Consider the following 15,171-nt stretch of genomic DNA (forward strand, 5'->3'; position numbering starts at 1 on the left):
GACACTGCCTAAAATAAGAACAGTGTGTTGCACATGCCTGAATAGCTGCACACTTGCTCTTCCTTATGGAAGCAGCACTCAAGAATGCAAGTTCTTGAGAATTTAAAGATCTGAATCTCTTGCCTTGGATTTAGATATTGAACTGTACTTTAAAATAGTTCTGAATATTGGCTGCTATTTAAAGTTTATTGCAGGAGAGAATGTCTCTCCCACTTAACCAAAACATTAGCTTTGTTAACATTACAAATAAAATAATTAAGTAAAGAAAAATCACTACTCTAGGTCAAACTGACTTCTGTGAAATTCTGTGTTTTAGCCGAGGAATGAAGTTTGAAAACGTTCAAACGCTGACTGATGCCATTCATGATATTATTCTTGACATGAAGTGGTGCTGGTAGGTACTTAACTGTTTTTAGACTAATGTGAAATATTTGTAGGAAAAAAAACCCCATATATTCAGCAGCTTTGATTTTTGGCATAACTGCTATACTATATATTCCTAGCTCAGCTTGTGTGTCAGAGTCTGTGTTCTGAAGTATTGGTGTCCTACACACGTAACAGCAAAAATTCTTAGGTGCTGTTTTCTGCCTGAGGCTTACTGCATTTAACACTTTTAGGGTTTCTTATATTTAATGTGAAACACTTCACATTTGACCCACAAACCCTAAATGCCAACCTTACTATTGAAAACAGTGGGCATGTTTGACCTTTAGTTTGTACTGATTGAAGTTCATGCATTTCGGTAATGAGTGTGGCTGCAGTCTTCAATCAATTCCTGTATATTGTTCAATGTATTTTGTGAGTGAGATGTTGCTGTCGTTATTGTTGGCTCCTGTTTTTGAAATTAAATGCCTTCTCTCTTGAAGGCTTGTATTATATATGCATGAATTGAATTCAACATCTGATTACATATCAAGTTTATGGCCCCAATAGGATGAATGTTGGATATCTAGCCTAGACTAAGAAGGAGGATAGGTGGGAACAAGAGTATTTGAGTGGGATGTGACTGGGGTGATGAGTGCAACTATAAATAGTATTCCATGTGTAAAACTTTCTACTGTTCATAGAAGCTGATAAATTACTCTGGATTTTAAGTGTCTCAGTATGCTTTTGCTCTATCTTTGTTGAAAGGGTTGATCAAGCTGGTGTGATTTGTAAACAGGAAGGAATTTTTCGAGTTAACTGCATGGACTGTCTGGATCGTACCAATGTTGTGCAGGCTGCTATTGCAAGAGTGGTCATGGAACAGCAGGCATGTATAACCACTGTACTTTTTCAAGTACTCAGTACCTCAGAACTTAATTGTATTCATGGGCGAATTTGTGTGTTTGAAAAATGCTAAACTAACCTCTACTGAAAAGGATCTTTGCAAACTACTTGGAGAGCTATGAAGCTGAAAGTAATATGTACAACTAAAATAACTTGAAATCACGCTAAAACAGTGATGCCTAGTGTCCTCTTCAGAGAGGAAATGACTGTCCACATCTTGGAGAGGGTTCTCTTGTTTTGATCTAGTCAATTTAAGTTATGCAGTAATACAAAGTTTAAAAACATCCCCCTCCCCCAGATGAGATGTTAAAGGACTAAAATCTAACTAGAAGTTGGATGCTATTTTAGCCCCTTTGAAGTGAAATACTGCAGCAGGTAGGGAGATTAGTTGTCTCTTCTGTGTGTAGAGGAATAATTAATTCACGGTGTAAATATCTCAGATGGCTGACTACTATGCTCTGGAGTAGTTCTACCTGTATAGGGAAGGCATTTCCAAGCAGACTGAGTCCTTACTCTAGTCTTCCTCCTCTTTGCCCTGCCCTCCATTTGCTTTTTGACACAGAAGCTCAGTGACAATTGTCTTCCCTTGTGAAGGCTTAATAGTACTGTAACTGAAACTTTGAAGCCTCAGTTACAGCCGGGCTCTAAATGAACAAACCTGACTATGCTTAGAGTGAAGGACGGAGGATGAAGTGGGTCTTTCATCAGGAAGAAGAATGAGTGGCTCTAACTGTTGTATCTGGCAGTTCCTGTTTGTCATCTGCTTTTATGAACTCCTGACACAGAAGGAGTACTGGGGACAAGGGGTGGGACCAGCAATCCCACAGTCACTATTTCAGAACAGGATTTCTACATATGTTAACTCAGAGTTCAAAGGCAATCTTTCAAAATCTAGTTATATAGATTGTTGTGAAGAGGACTTCAGTAATCATTGCTGTAGTGGTAGCTTGTGATGTGCTACATCATTCTTGTATTATAGCTGAAGTACTTTTGGAATCAATTAATAACTGAGAAATGCCCTAAGCATTGGAAGGTGACTGATATGAAGTGAAAGACTAAGAGTTACACGTACTTTACCTTTGCACTTCCCTGGAACCATAGGACTTGTTTTCTCCCAGCTGGAAACTTGATGGGGCTTTCAAAGTCAATGAGCAGACATGTATCAATTTTCATCAAACTTGTAAAGAGTGCTTGAGCATTTTTTATTGGTTGTAAATTGAGGTTTGCCTATGATTTAGTCCAAGTTATCCCTGCAGTTGCCCTAACATTTAGTGACTATGCTGTGGTTATATATGTGCTGCTTTACCAGTTTAGTGTGTGTAAAGAAAGACTAAAGTTTGTATTCCCAAGACTTATTTTGGGAAAACTTAAGTACTGGTTATTTGGGAGAGTAAGATATCTTACTTTCAGTATCAGTGTTAAACAGTAACTGTCCAAATGCACAAGCATTAGTAATAAACACAACCTATGCAGTTGTTCTAAGGTTTTATTTTGAGGGAGGTGTAAGTTTGAAGATGGAGCCATTACTAACATTTGCTTTAGTGTCTAGAAGCAAAAGATTAAGAATCTGGTGTGCTTTATCTTGTAACTGGAAAGAGATTCCATTTCTTTATTTTCAGACCTTTGAGGTCATGAATGCCTTTGCAATAGAAGACATTAAGTTGTTTATCAGTGTTAAAGATATGTGATGTTTGTTCCTTTGATAGTTCTCTATAGAAAATAGAAACATTTCGTATATCTTGAGTAATCTAGAGTAACTTGTTTTCCTTCAGCTAATTTTTTGGAACATTGACTCCAACATCCATAATTAATATATTACTGCTGTGTCCAGTGATATGATGTTTAACAATGAATTAGTGATTCATTGCTAACAATTAATTTAATCTGACAAATTAGCAGAATGGGTTCCTTTTTCAGATCATACAAAACTTAAACGCTTGGCAAGTGTTCCCATTTTCTTTATCAAGCTCTGATATCGAGAACTGTTACCTTGAACCTTATATTAATGTGTATGTCAAATTCCAGCTCAAAAAACTGGGTGTGATGCCACCAGAACAGCCCTTGCCAGTAAAATGCAATAGAATCTACCAGATAATATGGGCGAACAATGGAGATGCCATAAGCCGGCAGTATGCTGGCACAGCAGCCTTAAAGGTAAAGGGTGGAGAGTGTTACCTGTTCTGATTATTAGTATGTTATGTTACAGGTTTTACGTGCACTGGAGAACTCTTGTATGTGTAACAGCCAAATATTCTGCATGTTTTTGTCTTGAAGAGATACAAGGCCTTTCAGTAGAAGCATAATTTGTATCACACTTAGTGTGAATTGGAGAAGACCTGAGTGTCCAGGTATCCTGTGGCAGTGCTGGCTGTATTTTAACTTTATTCTTTTAGTTTCATGTCTAGATACAAACCATAGCTGAGCTAAGAGTTTAAGATCTACATTAAGCATTACTTCTATTTAAATTTAAGCATGTTTATAGTACTTTTAAGCAATTACAATACATCAAAAAAATACTCTGAAGGACTGAAGATCAGGATATGTAGGTACTTTTTCTAAAGACTTTTCTGAATTTAGTTGTAATGCAGTCTGTCAAGGTAAGAAATCAGTCATGAAACTCCTTACTATTCACTCCTGATGCTTTGAAAAGTCATAGAATTTGAGCTATTTTCTCTGTGTATTGTCACTGATAGAACAATTTTTAGTATTCCTGGTATTTGGCACTGGAAAAAACTTTACAGTGGAAATGCTTAACTCTTAAATCTCTTTTTAAATATCTCTACTGAACTTTGATTAATCTATTATATGGATCTTTTTTTAAAAAAAAAAAAAGTAAAATCCAGCCTGACACAGTTGTCTTGATTGTGAATATTTAACTTTAAATCTGAAGCACAGAACTCAATTTATAGATCTATATTTTCAGCCATTCTGCTTGAAGATTTGTCTACTCACTCTTGAGGTTTGCGGATTAAATTTATTCTGAGTTTAATTGTGATGCTTCCTTTAATTTGAAAGTGAAACACACTTGAAATGTTCTTCATAGCAGTTGGCATGGCTTTTAGAACTGCTCTGTGCCAATGTTCAGAGTGTCTCTGAAAATAGAATCCTTTAGTGAAGCGTAACTACCAAAACTGCTTTTTATTCAAATTCTAAGCCTTCCATGGCCTAGAAACTTTTTGTTTCTGAGCTTGTGAGGATATGTTCCTTCAGTATGTTATGATTGTCTTGTTTTGGCAGCAGAAGCAGAGAAGATGAAAACCATTTTTCAGTAAGCTCCCATCTTCTCTGTTGTTCCAGTAATGTTCCTTTTACATTAAAGGCAAAATAAGGGTTTTTTTTTTTTTGATGTGTTCAAGCATCCCAGTGACTGATGTCTTAAAAGTTCTGCTTTAGTATTAGCTGGCATATATGTCCAGATTACTGTTTTCCATTAGGACTTCATGTAGAATTGTAAGTCTGTCAAAAGTGTAAGATTCTCTGCAGATTCAAACAATGTCCTGAGAAGTAGATGCTCCTTGAAAATCAGTATTTTCAACCTGTATATGAAATAGTTACTCGAACGTAATTTCTGAGTTGTCATCTATTCAGTTCTGAATTTCAGACCACCAAAGCTTTTGAGCTGAGAGTGCTACTTCAGAGTTGCATATGTTCATGATTCGCATATTCTGTGTAACAGGGTGACTTCACAAGGACTGGTGAAAGAAAGCTGGCTGGGGTCATGAAGGATGGAGTTAATTCTGCAAACAGATACTACTTGAATCGTTTCAGGGATGCTTACAGGCAAGCAGTCATAGGTAAGAACACAACTTCAACTAAGCTGAGCTATGGTATTTAGAAAAGTATGAAAATCATTTTGGCTTTATCTTTCTGACTGACTTTTTTTTTTCCCTGAAGCTTAAAAGCACCTTGAGTGTATATAATATTCATGTCTGTGTAGTAGACACGATATGGAACAGTCACTCTCCATTTGGAGATTAAACACTCAACTCAGAGGCATTACATGCAGTGTAGCTCATTGTAGAATTTGCTCCTAGTATCATTTTAGCATTAACTTTTTTATAACATCTCTCTTTTAGACAAAGTTAAATCTATGTAGCAAGTGTTTCTTAAAATGGTGAGTTAATTCTTGCTTTTCTCTGAGAGAAAATAGTGTTATACCTACTAGGTTTTAAGTTTCAGGCAACATTCTATTCAGAAAGAATAACCATTTTCCAAGACTGTCTTCAAATAGGAAACATTTGGAAGGAATTTACAAAGTAATCAACAGACTGTAGCTGTATATCACTCTTAACTGTTGGCTTCTTGTTTGTTATTTTGTGGGTTTTATTTAGATTTGATGCAGGGTATCCCTGTAACAGAGGATCTTTACTCCATATTTACAAAAGAGAAAGAACACGAAGCCCTGCACAAGGAGAACCTGAGGAGCCATCAGGAATTGATCAGCCAGCTGTTGCAGAGCTACATGAAACTGCTCTTACCAGATGACGAAAAATTCCATGGAGGATGGGCACTTATTGACTGTGATCCAAGGTTTGTTGAATAAAGTCATAATTGATCAGCTGGTACTATGACACCTCTGTTAATTACTACTGATGTTAAATGATTTTGATAGCTGATGTGTTAACAGAATACAAGTGGACAGTTTTGTAAAATGAGAAGAGTCCTTGAAAGGAATGAACACTTGTAACTGTAAAAGAAAAGCTCCTCTAAACATGTGCTTTTTTCCAAAGTGCCATAAAAATGGTGCATGCTGGTGTTACCTTTGAGACATCACCTGGAAATGCATGCGTTCAGTTAATATTGCCAAAATGGGGTAGGCACCACGAAGAGAACTTTTAACCACCCTTAGTTCTAGAAGGGACTGTTTGAGGATCTGTTGTTCCTTATTGCTTTATAGGGAAAGTGTAATGTGACTTCAAAGCCATATCCGATCAGATTAAATTCTTGTGTAATGAGTCAGTAGTAGGAAAGCCTAGATTTCTCTTCATGAAAAGTAGTGAGCATAAACTAACTTCACTGATAAGTCTCCTTACCAAGTTCGGAGTTCACTAACTTGAAAAACAGAGACTAGATCTTCTGCAGGTTAAACTTCAGCATCTAAAAATAGCAAAGCAGGATGTTATGATAGCTATTCAAAGCACAGACTCATCACCTTAACTGAGTCTTGAGGTATTTTTCCATTTCTCTGTTAGTGTTTTTAATTGCTTGTGGGTTTTCTGTTTATTTTTGGACCTGCTGCTGACCTGTTTGAGCTATTGAGTAACTCCAGGTTTAAGAGAGTGTTGGTTACATGGATCCACTTATGGTTTGATAAGTCTAATGACACATCACGTTTTGGCTTGTGAAGTGTCTCACCTAACTTGGTTTTTCAGTGGCTGTGAAGAGGTAGCAGCATCACTCAAGATAGTGTACCATAATTGAAACCTCTTGTTGTAATGTGCCTTCAACTGTAAGAGTGTCCCTAAAATACCCTGGGGATGTGTTGCAGCTGTACAAATAAAACCTTCTCCCTGTATTCATTTTTCTTCTTCCCTTCCTTAGTCTCATTGATGCCACTCATAAGGACGTGGATGTTCTGCTGTTACTTTCTAATTCTGCTTACTACGTGGCCTAGTAAGTTACCACTTTCTCTTAGTATGTGTAGCTTATTTTTAGTACCTTTGTTTTAGATTAGGAGGAAGCATTAAATTCTGATTCTTTTTTTTTTCTAGTTATGATGATGAAATCGACAAGGTGAATCAATACCAAAGGTTAAGTCTTGAAGCTCTGGAAAAAATAGAAATAGGTAAGAATGTAGTCACCATCTATTTTTTTTGTATGCTTTTAACAATAGCTTGAGCACTTATCAAAGCATCCTACAAATATATTCAAACAGCAAGCCTCAGTGTACTGCATGTATCCTGTGTAGTCCACTGTAGCTAGAAATGTGCTTTCTTGCCAATAATGGATGCCAGTTACTGTCTTTTGCTACTGCTTGAAATGGGAACTTTGATCACTGGCAGGGTTCTAAAATCTTTCCTCTTCCAAACTCTTAAAAAAACCCCCCATGGATTCCTCAAAACAAATTTCATTATTTATCAAATGGCAGTAACAATTCGATCAACTTCTGTAATGAATCACAGGTTTGTGCATTCAGTGCACTCTTTCTTTGATCCAAATGCAGAAGCTGGTTCAGAATTGTACTTTAGATCTGTTTCATGGCTTTCTAAAACTCTTCTTTCTCAAGGTCTGATAAGAAACATGCTATTATGAAATCACCTTGTTATGCTGATTGAACTTATTTATTGACTAAAGAATGTAACATCTGCAGGCTAAATCCAGCATTTTCTGCTGGAAGTATTAAAGATGTGCTATCTCTGACTTTACAGATTAAAAGTGTTTCAGTTGGAGAGAAGGGAGGGGAATTTTTGTGGCCTCACCCCCCTCGCTAGAGTTCAACCCCATTACACAATGCATAGTGATTTCATCAGCTCTTTGCTGTAACTTTCACTATTCTAAGTGAATTTCTAAGAATTCAGTGGAAAGGTCTCTCACTTGTGTATTGTGGAGATCTGTAATACATCCTGACGTACAGAATATAGTTGAAACATCTGGACCAAATACCTTATAAAAACAACCCCTCTCCCCATTTAATGATATAGATCTGATGCAGTGCATTGGAGAGTTGAAGTGCTTGGTCTAAATCATGAAACTCACATTTCTCCCCTTGGTAAAAATATATTGGCTTTTCCTTTAATCCTTGCAGGAGCATACCCTAAAACACAGGATGTAATAGGTGTAGATTTTTTTTCTTCTGTTTGAAAGGGTGCTCTGTAATAATCAATCAGACTGGATTATAATAGATATACACAAAGTCTAATTGCTTTTCGTGAGTAATTGATTTAGTTTCTTTGTGAAAATATTTAAAATGTTTATCCTACTCTGAAGAAAACATGAAGCTTTTTACGCCGAGAGACTTGTCAACGCTTACATATGTTTAAGTAGTCTTTGAAATATCTCTTTCAGTGTTTGGTTAAAGAAAATTTCTAATCTCCTGGTTCATTTCTCAGGGCCTGAGCCTACTCTCTTTGGCAAACCCAAGTTCTCTTGCATGAGGCTGCATTACAAATACAAAGAAATGAGCGGATATTTCCACACTCTTAGAGCTGTGGTACGCAACCCAGAAGAAGATGGAAAAGGTTTGTTTCATATGTAAAAGTTTTATACATCAAAGTGTATTCAGTATATCAGTGTTTCTCTAGGGAACACTTTTTCCATTGCTCTTAGAATAACTTCTGAAGAAGGATAGATTTAATATAATCCAGTTGTGTGGGGTAGGGACCCAGCAAAAAACCTCTGTATGTGGCTTCCTGTGTGAGCACTAGAATGTTACTGTTTTAATACAAAGAAAAATAAGTTTCAGATGTGGCTTTAAAGCAACATGTCTCTCTAGAATTGAGACATTTCCATGTATGGATCTTCACTGCTCCAAAAATGATAAAATGAACTTAAAATTAGCTCCTAAAGAGTAGAAGAAATTTATTTAGTGAAATCAATGTCTACAAATGTTCTGGCTTGTTTAACTAAAATGAACACTAATAAGGGAAAAAATATCACTTCTTACCTGGAGCACTGAGTTTTGTCAACAAGGATTAGAATAAAAATAATTGCTTCTCTTCCTTCCACAAATGATGAATTGACAGTGATTCACTTACACCCAGTATTTAGGGCTTAAGGAGAGTCTGTTCTTTAGGCTTATTTTGTAAACTTTAAATCAGCATTAGAGCTTGTAAGGTGCAACTATTCTGTGGGGTGAAGGAGGAAAAACAACCAGCAAAACCAAACTAACTTATGTTAAAATTAGACTTATTTCTTTGTAGATTTTGGAATATGGGATGTTAAGGGGTTTTTAAGGGTCTGACAGGCTGCTACTTGGATTTCAGATACTCTTCAGTGCATTGCAGAAATGCTGAGAATCACAAAGCAAGCAACGGGATTAGATGTGCCCATTATTGAGAAGAAGCTGGAGAGGTGAGTACTTAAATGATGTGAACCTTCTGGGTCCCACTTTTGCTCTCTTCTCAGTGGCTGTAACAGTATGTGGTAACAGCCATATGTGATGCCTCAAGGAAATGCCCCTAGCTGTACTGTGCTAGGAGTTAATTCGTCTGTGTGCTGCTTCCAATAATAACTGTCTGCAGGTGCTTATCTAAAAGTATAAGCAAGAATACTATTTTGTACATGTGTGCTTATAGAGAATATATACTACCAAATGTAAACAACATATTGCAAATCAGATGGTTCATGGTTAGTTTGTCAATTTTGATTTTTCCTATCTGAACTTAATGTCTGCTTCTGTAGTAATACAACCTGTGAAGTGTAAGTCTGGTTTGGATTCCACTGCAGTTGAGTGTTTAACAAATCCAGATAAGATTACAGGTCTTGTGTGAAGAAATGGCTGAAGTTAAACTTCTGAACTCTTTAAGTGTTAGTCAGCATGATACAGAAGTTTTTGTTTTGCAAGCCCATTAAGGGGGCACATGAAGGCATAGTTGATAGAGAAAACTACCTAAGAAGTTCTAGTAAGTATTTTTAATTAAGTCAATTGTCTATAATTAAACAGAAATAACCTTAATCTAATATTGTTGAGGTGTTAACAGTGAGAAAATAATTTACAAAGGACAATGGAGTAGAAATAAGAGAGGATGGCTAGCTGAAGTTTAGCATGTTTTACCAGTTTAAGTGTGATCTGTTGCATTATTCTGAGCTCTTCCAAATCAGGCTGTATGAACTACTACAAAATGTCGTGTAGCACAATTGTAAATTGTCAAGTGAAAACTATTAGGGCACATTTAAATAACTTTCTTCTGCATTTGATTATTGGGCTACTATTTCAGATGCTTTTCCCAGCTGAGTAGAAAGTGGAGCAAGAAAATTTTGTTATTTTTTACAGGTACCGGAGACTAGATGTTTGCTAAATCTGGCTACTGAGTAGAATATGCATAAAGGCAGGGTTACAAATACAGAGAATTCAAATCCAGTTTCATCTACAACTAAAAATGCCTGCAGAAGCTTGATTTCCACCCCCCCCCCCCCTTGCTTGGCTACCATTCTGTATCAACCTTCCTTTTTGTTGTTTCAAAATTGATTAGCTTATATAGGTATGATTATGTAAGGAAAGAATAACTTAGTAACAAAAATGTCCATCTCTATTATGGAAACAGTCTCTAAGATGGTAAATACTTGGTGTTTATAAATGAGACTCCCTTGATTGTACATTAGAGATTTTTTTTTTCCTTCCAGGAAGAGCAGTAAACCTCATGAAGACATCATTGGCATTCGGTCTCAGAACAGAGGGTCCCTGGCTCAAGGCAAGAATTATTTACTGAGCAAGTTCTCATCTCTCAATCAAAAAGTAAAACAAACCAAGTCCAATGTAAATATTAGCAATCTTCGGAAGTTAGGCAGCTTTACCAAACCTGAAGTGAAAGTCAATTTTTTAAAACCAAATTTGAAAGTGAATCTTTGGAAATCAGATAGTAGCCTTGAAACTTTAGAGAATCCAGTGGTAGATGCTAAAGTCCATACTGAATCTGATACAGAAGTATCAGATAATGATTCATTCCACTCTGATGACTTCCTGAGTAATTCTAAATCCGATGAGGACAACCAGCTAACTGACTCTCTGGAGAACATAGGGCAGGCAGACTATGTGCTGCCTAGCTGTGGTATCATTGCCTCGGCTCCACGGTTGGGCAGTCGGTCCCAGTCTATAAGCAGCACTGACATGAACATCAGCATTCACGTTCCGTCCGAGATCCACGTGTCTCAGGCCAGCCAGTCTGACTGTGAAGACATACCCATGCCTTCTGCTGACGATGCGGAGATGGAATTTGCTAAACCGATTGATGTGTACTGCCAGAGGTTTGTGCACGATGCTCAAAATAAGATGTCGGATGTTTTGGAGGCTGAGGCTGGTTCTCAAGAGCCCCATCACATAAGAAATCCATCCAGCAATAATACATGTAAGAAGGCAGAAACCAAGGCTGAAGCTATCAGAGACATTCCTTCCAGGCCATCTAAGCTGGATGTACAGTCTTCTGAACGAAATCCTCAGCTCTTAGCTGTTGGTGGGACTGACTTCACTAAATCTCATAAAAGCCCAGTATCTGTATCTGGTAACCTTGAGACAGGACTCCACATGACTCCTTCTCCAGCTGACAGTAGCAGCAGCAGAGCTGTATCTCCTTTTGCTAAAATTCGCAGTTCCATGGTCCAGGTTGCTAACATCACGCAAGCAGGATTGACTCAAGGGATTAATTTTGCTGTGGCAAAGGTCCAGAAGAGCCCTGCAGAACCAGAAGCTATAAATGAAATGAAACAAAAAGAACTGAAAGAAATGTTTACGCAATGCCAGACACGAATAATTCAAATCTAGTTGCTCATCTAGTAAGTGTTCTTCTAGTTGTGGCTTTTAATACAATACTAAAAAAATCAAATCAGGTCTCACTGTGGCATGAACTGCTACTGAATACTGGGATCAATAATATAGATAAAACTTGTTTACAGGAAGTGAGAGATGCAAGTGAATTTGGTTCTGACCAAGCTTCGTAATTCCTTCAGGCAGCTGAGACAAAAGAACAGTAAACCATATTTAAACAGGTAGCTTAGACACTGGGATTTAATAAGCATGCTGTCTGTCTTAAATGTGTTGCACAGTTATTTTTTGAGACTAATTTTGTAGCTCTTCTGACTTATGTAGAAAGTATTTATACTAAAAAGGTGATACTGCACTTCTATGACCTTACTTACCTTGCACTGTACCAGCAAAATAACTTACCGGTGAATTACACTATTTATTTTTGGACTAGTATTTTTACTTGTTTCCATTGACATTTTAGATGCAGCTTTCTATGAATTGTGCCTCTACGATGGGAATTGATGCGTTTCTGTTGAATTTAATTACGTTAGTCAAAAATTAAGATTTCTTTTGCTGTCCTTTTTCTTTCCACACATCTTGGGACACTTTCAGTAAAAATAAAGCATATTGATCCAATCTGAAGTATCCACGATCCTGCAGTGCAAATTTAGTTTGTAGATTTTTTTTTTCCTCACTTGTTTTGAGGTGAGGGGAAATGGAGCAAATGTCCTCTAATTGTTTGCCCATGCTAAAGCTATTCCTATTTCCTTTTTTCTGAATTGCAAACACTGGTAATTAGCTGTAACTTTTGTCTGTGTAAAGCAAGACAAGCCAGATGCCTGACCTTCAGGCACTGTGTCCCTCTACTATAATTTTTTTTAAGCTATATTTTAACTGTCCAGATGTAGAAGTCCAGGTAACTTCTAAAACAGAAGGCAAGTGTATGGTTTCATAAAATCAGTGTTGCATTAGAGCATAGTTGTCAGCATCTAATCAAAACCAAATTCATTACCAACTCAAGCTTTGTATACTTGCAGGATAAGGCTAAGCATCCACTCCTCATGCAGAGAATGGGATAAAGAAAACCAACCCTTATCTATGTGTGTCAAAAGATTAAATCTATCTAAATTACTCTTTCCCAGAAATGCCTTGCCATGCCATTCTAGTATAGGACATTATCCAAAAGCTACTGTAAAGCAGGATCTTACTGTGCTGTGGTTTGTAACTATAACCACCATGATAGACCCAGTGCCTCCGTGTTCTAGTCCATGTACTGTAGATAGGCTGCACGTGGTGTTCCAAGAAAATAGTGTCATATGGGTAGGGTAGTACAGTGTCTTAGGACTTCTAGTGCGTCTGAAATGATTATCATCTAACCCTGATGGTCTGAAACTTTGATAAGCAAATTTGATTTATTTATTTGTTTTATTAAAGTGATGTGGGTTTGGGTTTTTTGAGTGTCTACTTGTGGCTATATTTAAAATTAAACTACTGCTGTATTTTAATGTGGGCAATATACATGAGATATTTTAATAAAAAAAGTGGAATCAAAAGGTGTGTTTTGGCACATGATGTTAAAGGATACTCCAGGACTGTGGGGTTTTAAGTTTCAAAGATGCGTGGGTTCTCCTGACTTTCTCTGGCTTGAGTCAAAGGATGGTTGAGGTTGGAAGGGATGGCTGGAGGTCTCCTGCTCTGGGCCACCTGCAGCTGGTGGCCCAGGACAACGGCCAGCTGGCTTATGAGTATCTCCAAGGATGAAGACTCCACTGCCCTGGCAGTAAAAAGTGTTCCCTGACATCCAGACAGAACCTCCCGTGTTTCAGCTTGCGCCCATTGCCTCTTGTCCTGTCACTGAGTGCCCCCTCTTCTTTGCAGCATCCCTTCAGGCAGTTATAGACCTAAATAAGAACCCTGTCAGTCAAGGGACACATACATCTCTTCAGTCTTTGATCCTTTTCTTCTAGTGTTGTACTGCTGCAACTCTGGCCTCAGGGGAGGAAAGAAAACAAGTCAAAAACATATTTATGAGGACACTCCTTAAAGTGCCTCAGCATTGGTACTTGAAAAATTCTGGTGCCATTATTTTGGTAGGAGAAAGAGAATCTGATCTATACAAAGACTTCTGCAGTCTGAAGGAGTCCTGTAGGGCAAGGGTACTAACAGCTATCAAGTCACTCTTACATTTACAAAAATGCGGCTTAGTCAGGAGTCCAGGCGTATCTTCCTGGAAACTAATTCCTGACCTGCTGTATTGGTTCATTGCTTTCTGCTTGGTGATCTAAAAGTATCTCACTTAGGGATTGTCCAATACTTATGAAACATTGGAGATAGTCTCAAATAATCCATGGAAATATGCATAAAACCATCCTCTAAGCAGCCCTGAAAGACAAGTCTCACAAACCCAGGCTGCCTCTGGGAGAGGCACTTCATTTTCTTCCTATATTTGTTCAGTTGCTTAACTTCATATTAATGTAGCACAAGTCAGATCAAACCAGGAATGTTCATTTTAGTGTTCAAAGAAATAAGCTAGAAGTGACTTGAAAGGGCATCAAACTTGAGCTCAGTTTAAGATAAACACTTTTTGTGTACCATAAATACTCCAGTTAGTGTGCAGAGGCAGAAAGGACAGTTTCAGATTGGCTGTGCAATAAAAAACATCATGTTTAGAACACAAAAAAAAACAATAAAGGGGATTCCTCTTTACACACTCTCAGTCAAGAGAAAGCATTAACTGAAGGTGGTGTTGGCTTAATGTAAACTTTTTCTTGTTCAGAAAAGGATTAGTTGAAGGAAAATCTAGAATTGGCTCCATCGCTGACTCTTGCAGGCTGTCTCCACAAGGACAGCCTTACTATTATATCATCTTTCTGGATTACGCCAACTACTCTTTTACTACTTAAACCACCCTTGTTAAACTAGTTCTGCAAGTCATATTAGGGCCAGTCTGTCCTCTGAAAACTAGCTCAAACTGTACAGCATAAATAAGATATATACAGGCCATTCTTAATGCTTAATTGATATTATTCAAACACTTTAAACACACTGCAGTACTGGTCATGTAGAGAGTAAGGTATGTTTTGCATGAGCACATCACTAACTCTCTCTACTCAGTGCTTTTTTTAAAAAAAATGTGCCAGAATAAAGGTCATTTTGACAGATTGGAGAAGTTTTGAAGTCCTGCTCTTTAAGTACAATAATGATGTGTTTCATACTGGAACGTTGTCATGGATAAGATCCAAAACACTTTTGTGCCACAGTGTTATCACTATTATGCTGCTGCTGTGAGGGCAATGTGCCTTAGCTCATGGGAACAATGGGAGAGAGTTCTGGATACTAAAGTCAATGTTTCTTGCAGCTGCAGACTAGCCAAAAGCTCTGATCCTCAGAATTCAGCCATTCAAGAATTATAGCACAAACTTATTTCAGACTAGAGCCTACCCCTGCTGCCTGTGAAGGGCTCTGGGTTAAAGTTTCTTCTTATTAAAGGAAGTTTACACAAC

General features: G+C 37.5%; 1 protein-coding gene across 4 annotated transcripts in view; it reads left to right on the forward strand.

Moving 5' to 3' along the window:
* The window catches only part of INPP5F (inositol polyphosphate-5-phosphatase F), a 45,238-nt gene extending 32,017 nt beyond the window's left edge, over positions 1 to 13,221 (forward strand). For 2 of the 4 annotated variants that reach the window (XM_074831406.1, XM_074831409.1), the window contains 10 exons: positions 317 to 394; positions 1,132 to 1,252; positions 3,295 to 3,423; positions 4,946 to 5,063; positions 5,601 to 5,799; positions 6,811 to 6,882; positions 6,981 to 7,054; positions 8,319 to 8,447; positions 9,192 to 9,279; positions 10,552 to 13,221. In XM_074831406.1, the coding sequence (XP_074687507.1) occupies positions 317 to 394; positions 1,132 to 1,252; positions 3,295 to 3,423; positions 4,946 to 5,063; positions 5,601 to 5,799; positions 6,811 to 6,882; positions 6,981 to 7,054; positions 8,319 to 8,447; positions 9,192 to 9,279; positions 10,552 to 11,686 (2,143 nt within the window). In that variant the 3' untranslated portion in view covers positions 11,687 to 13,221. The remainder of the gene's footprint in view (positions 1 to 316; positions 395 to 1,131; positions 1,253 to 3,294; positions 3,424 to 4,945; positions 5,064 to 5,600; positions 5,800 to 6,810; positions 6,883 to 6,980; positions 7,055 to 8,318; positions 8,448 to 9,191; positions 9,280 to 10,551) is intronic. The other 2 variants (XM_074831407.1, XM_074831408.1) reach the window with 2 other exon arrangements.
* Positions 13,222 to 15,171: the final 1,950 nt, after the last annotated feature.

The sequence above is a fragment of the Strix aluco genome, chromosome 7 (genome assembly GCF_031877795.1).
Source record: "Strix aluco isolate bStrAlu1 chromosome 7, bStrAlu1.hap1, whole genome shotgun sequence".
Lineage (NCBI taxonomy): Eukaryota > Metazoa > Chordata > Aves > Strigiformes > Strigidae > Strix > Strix aluco.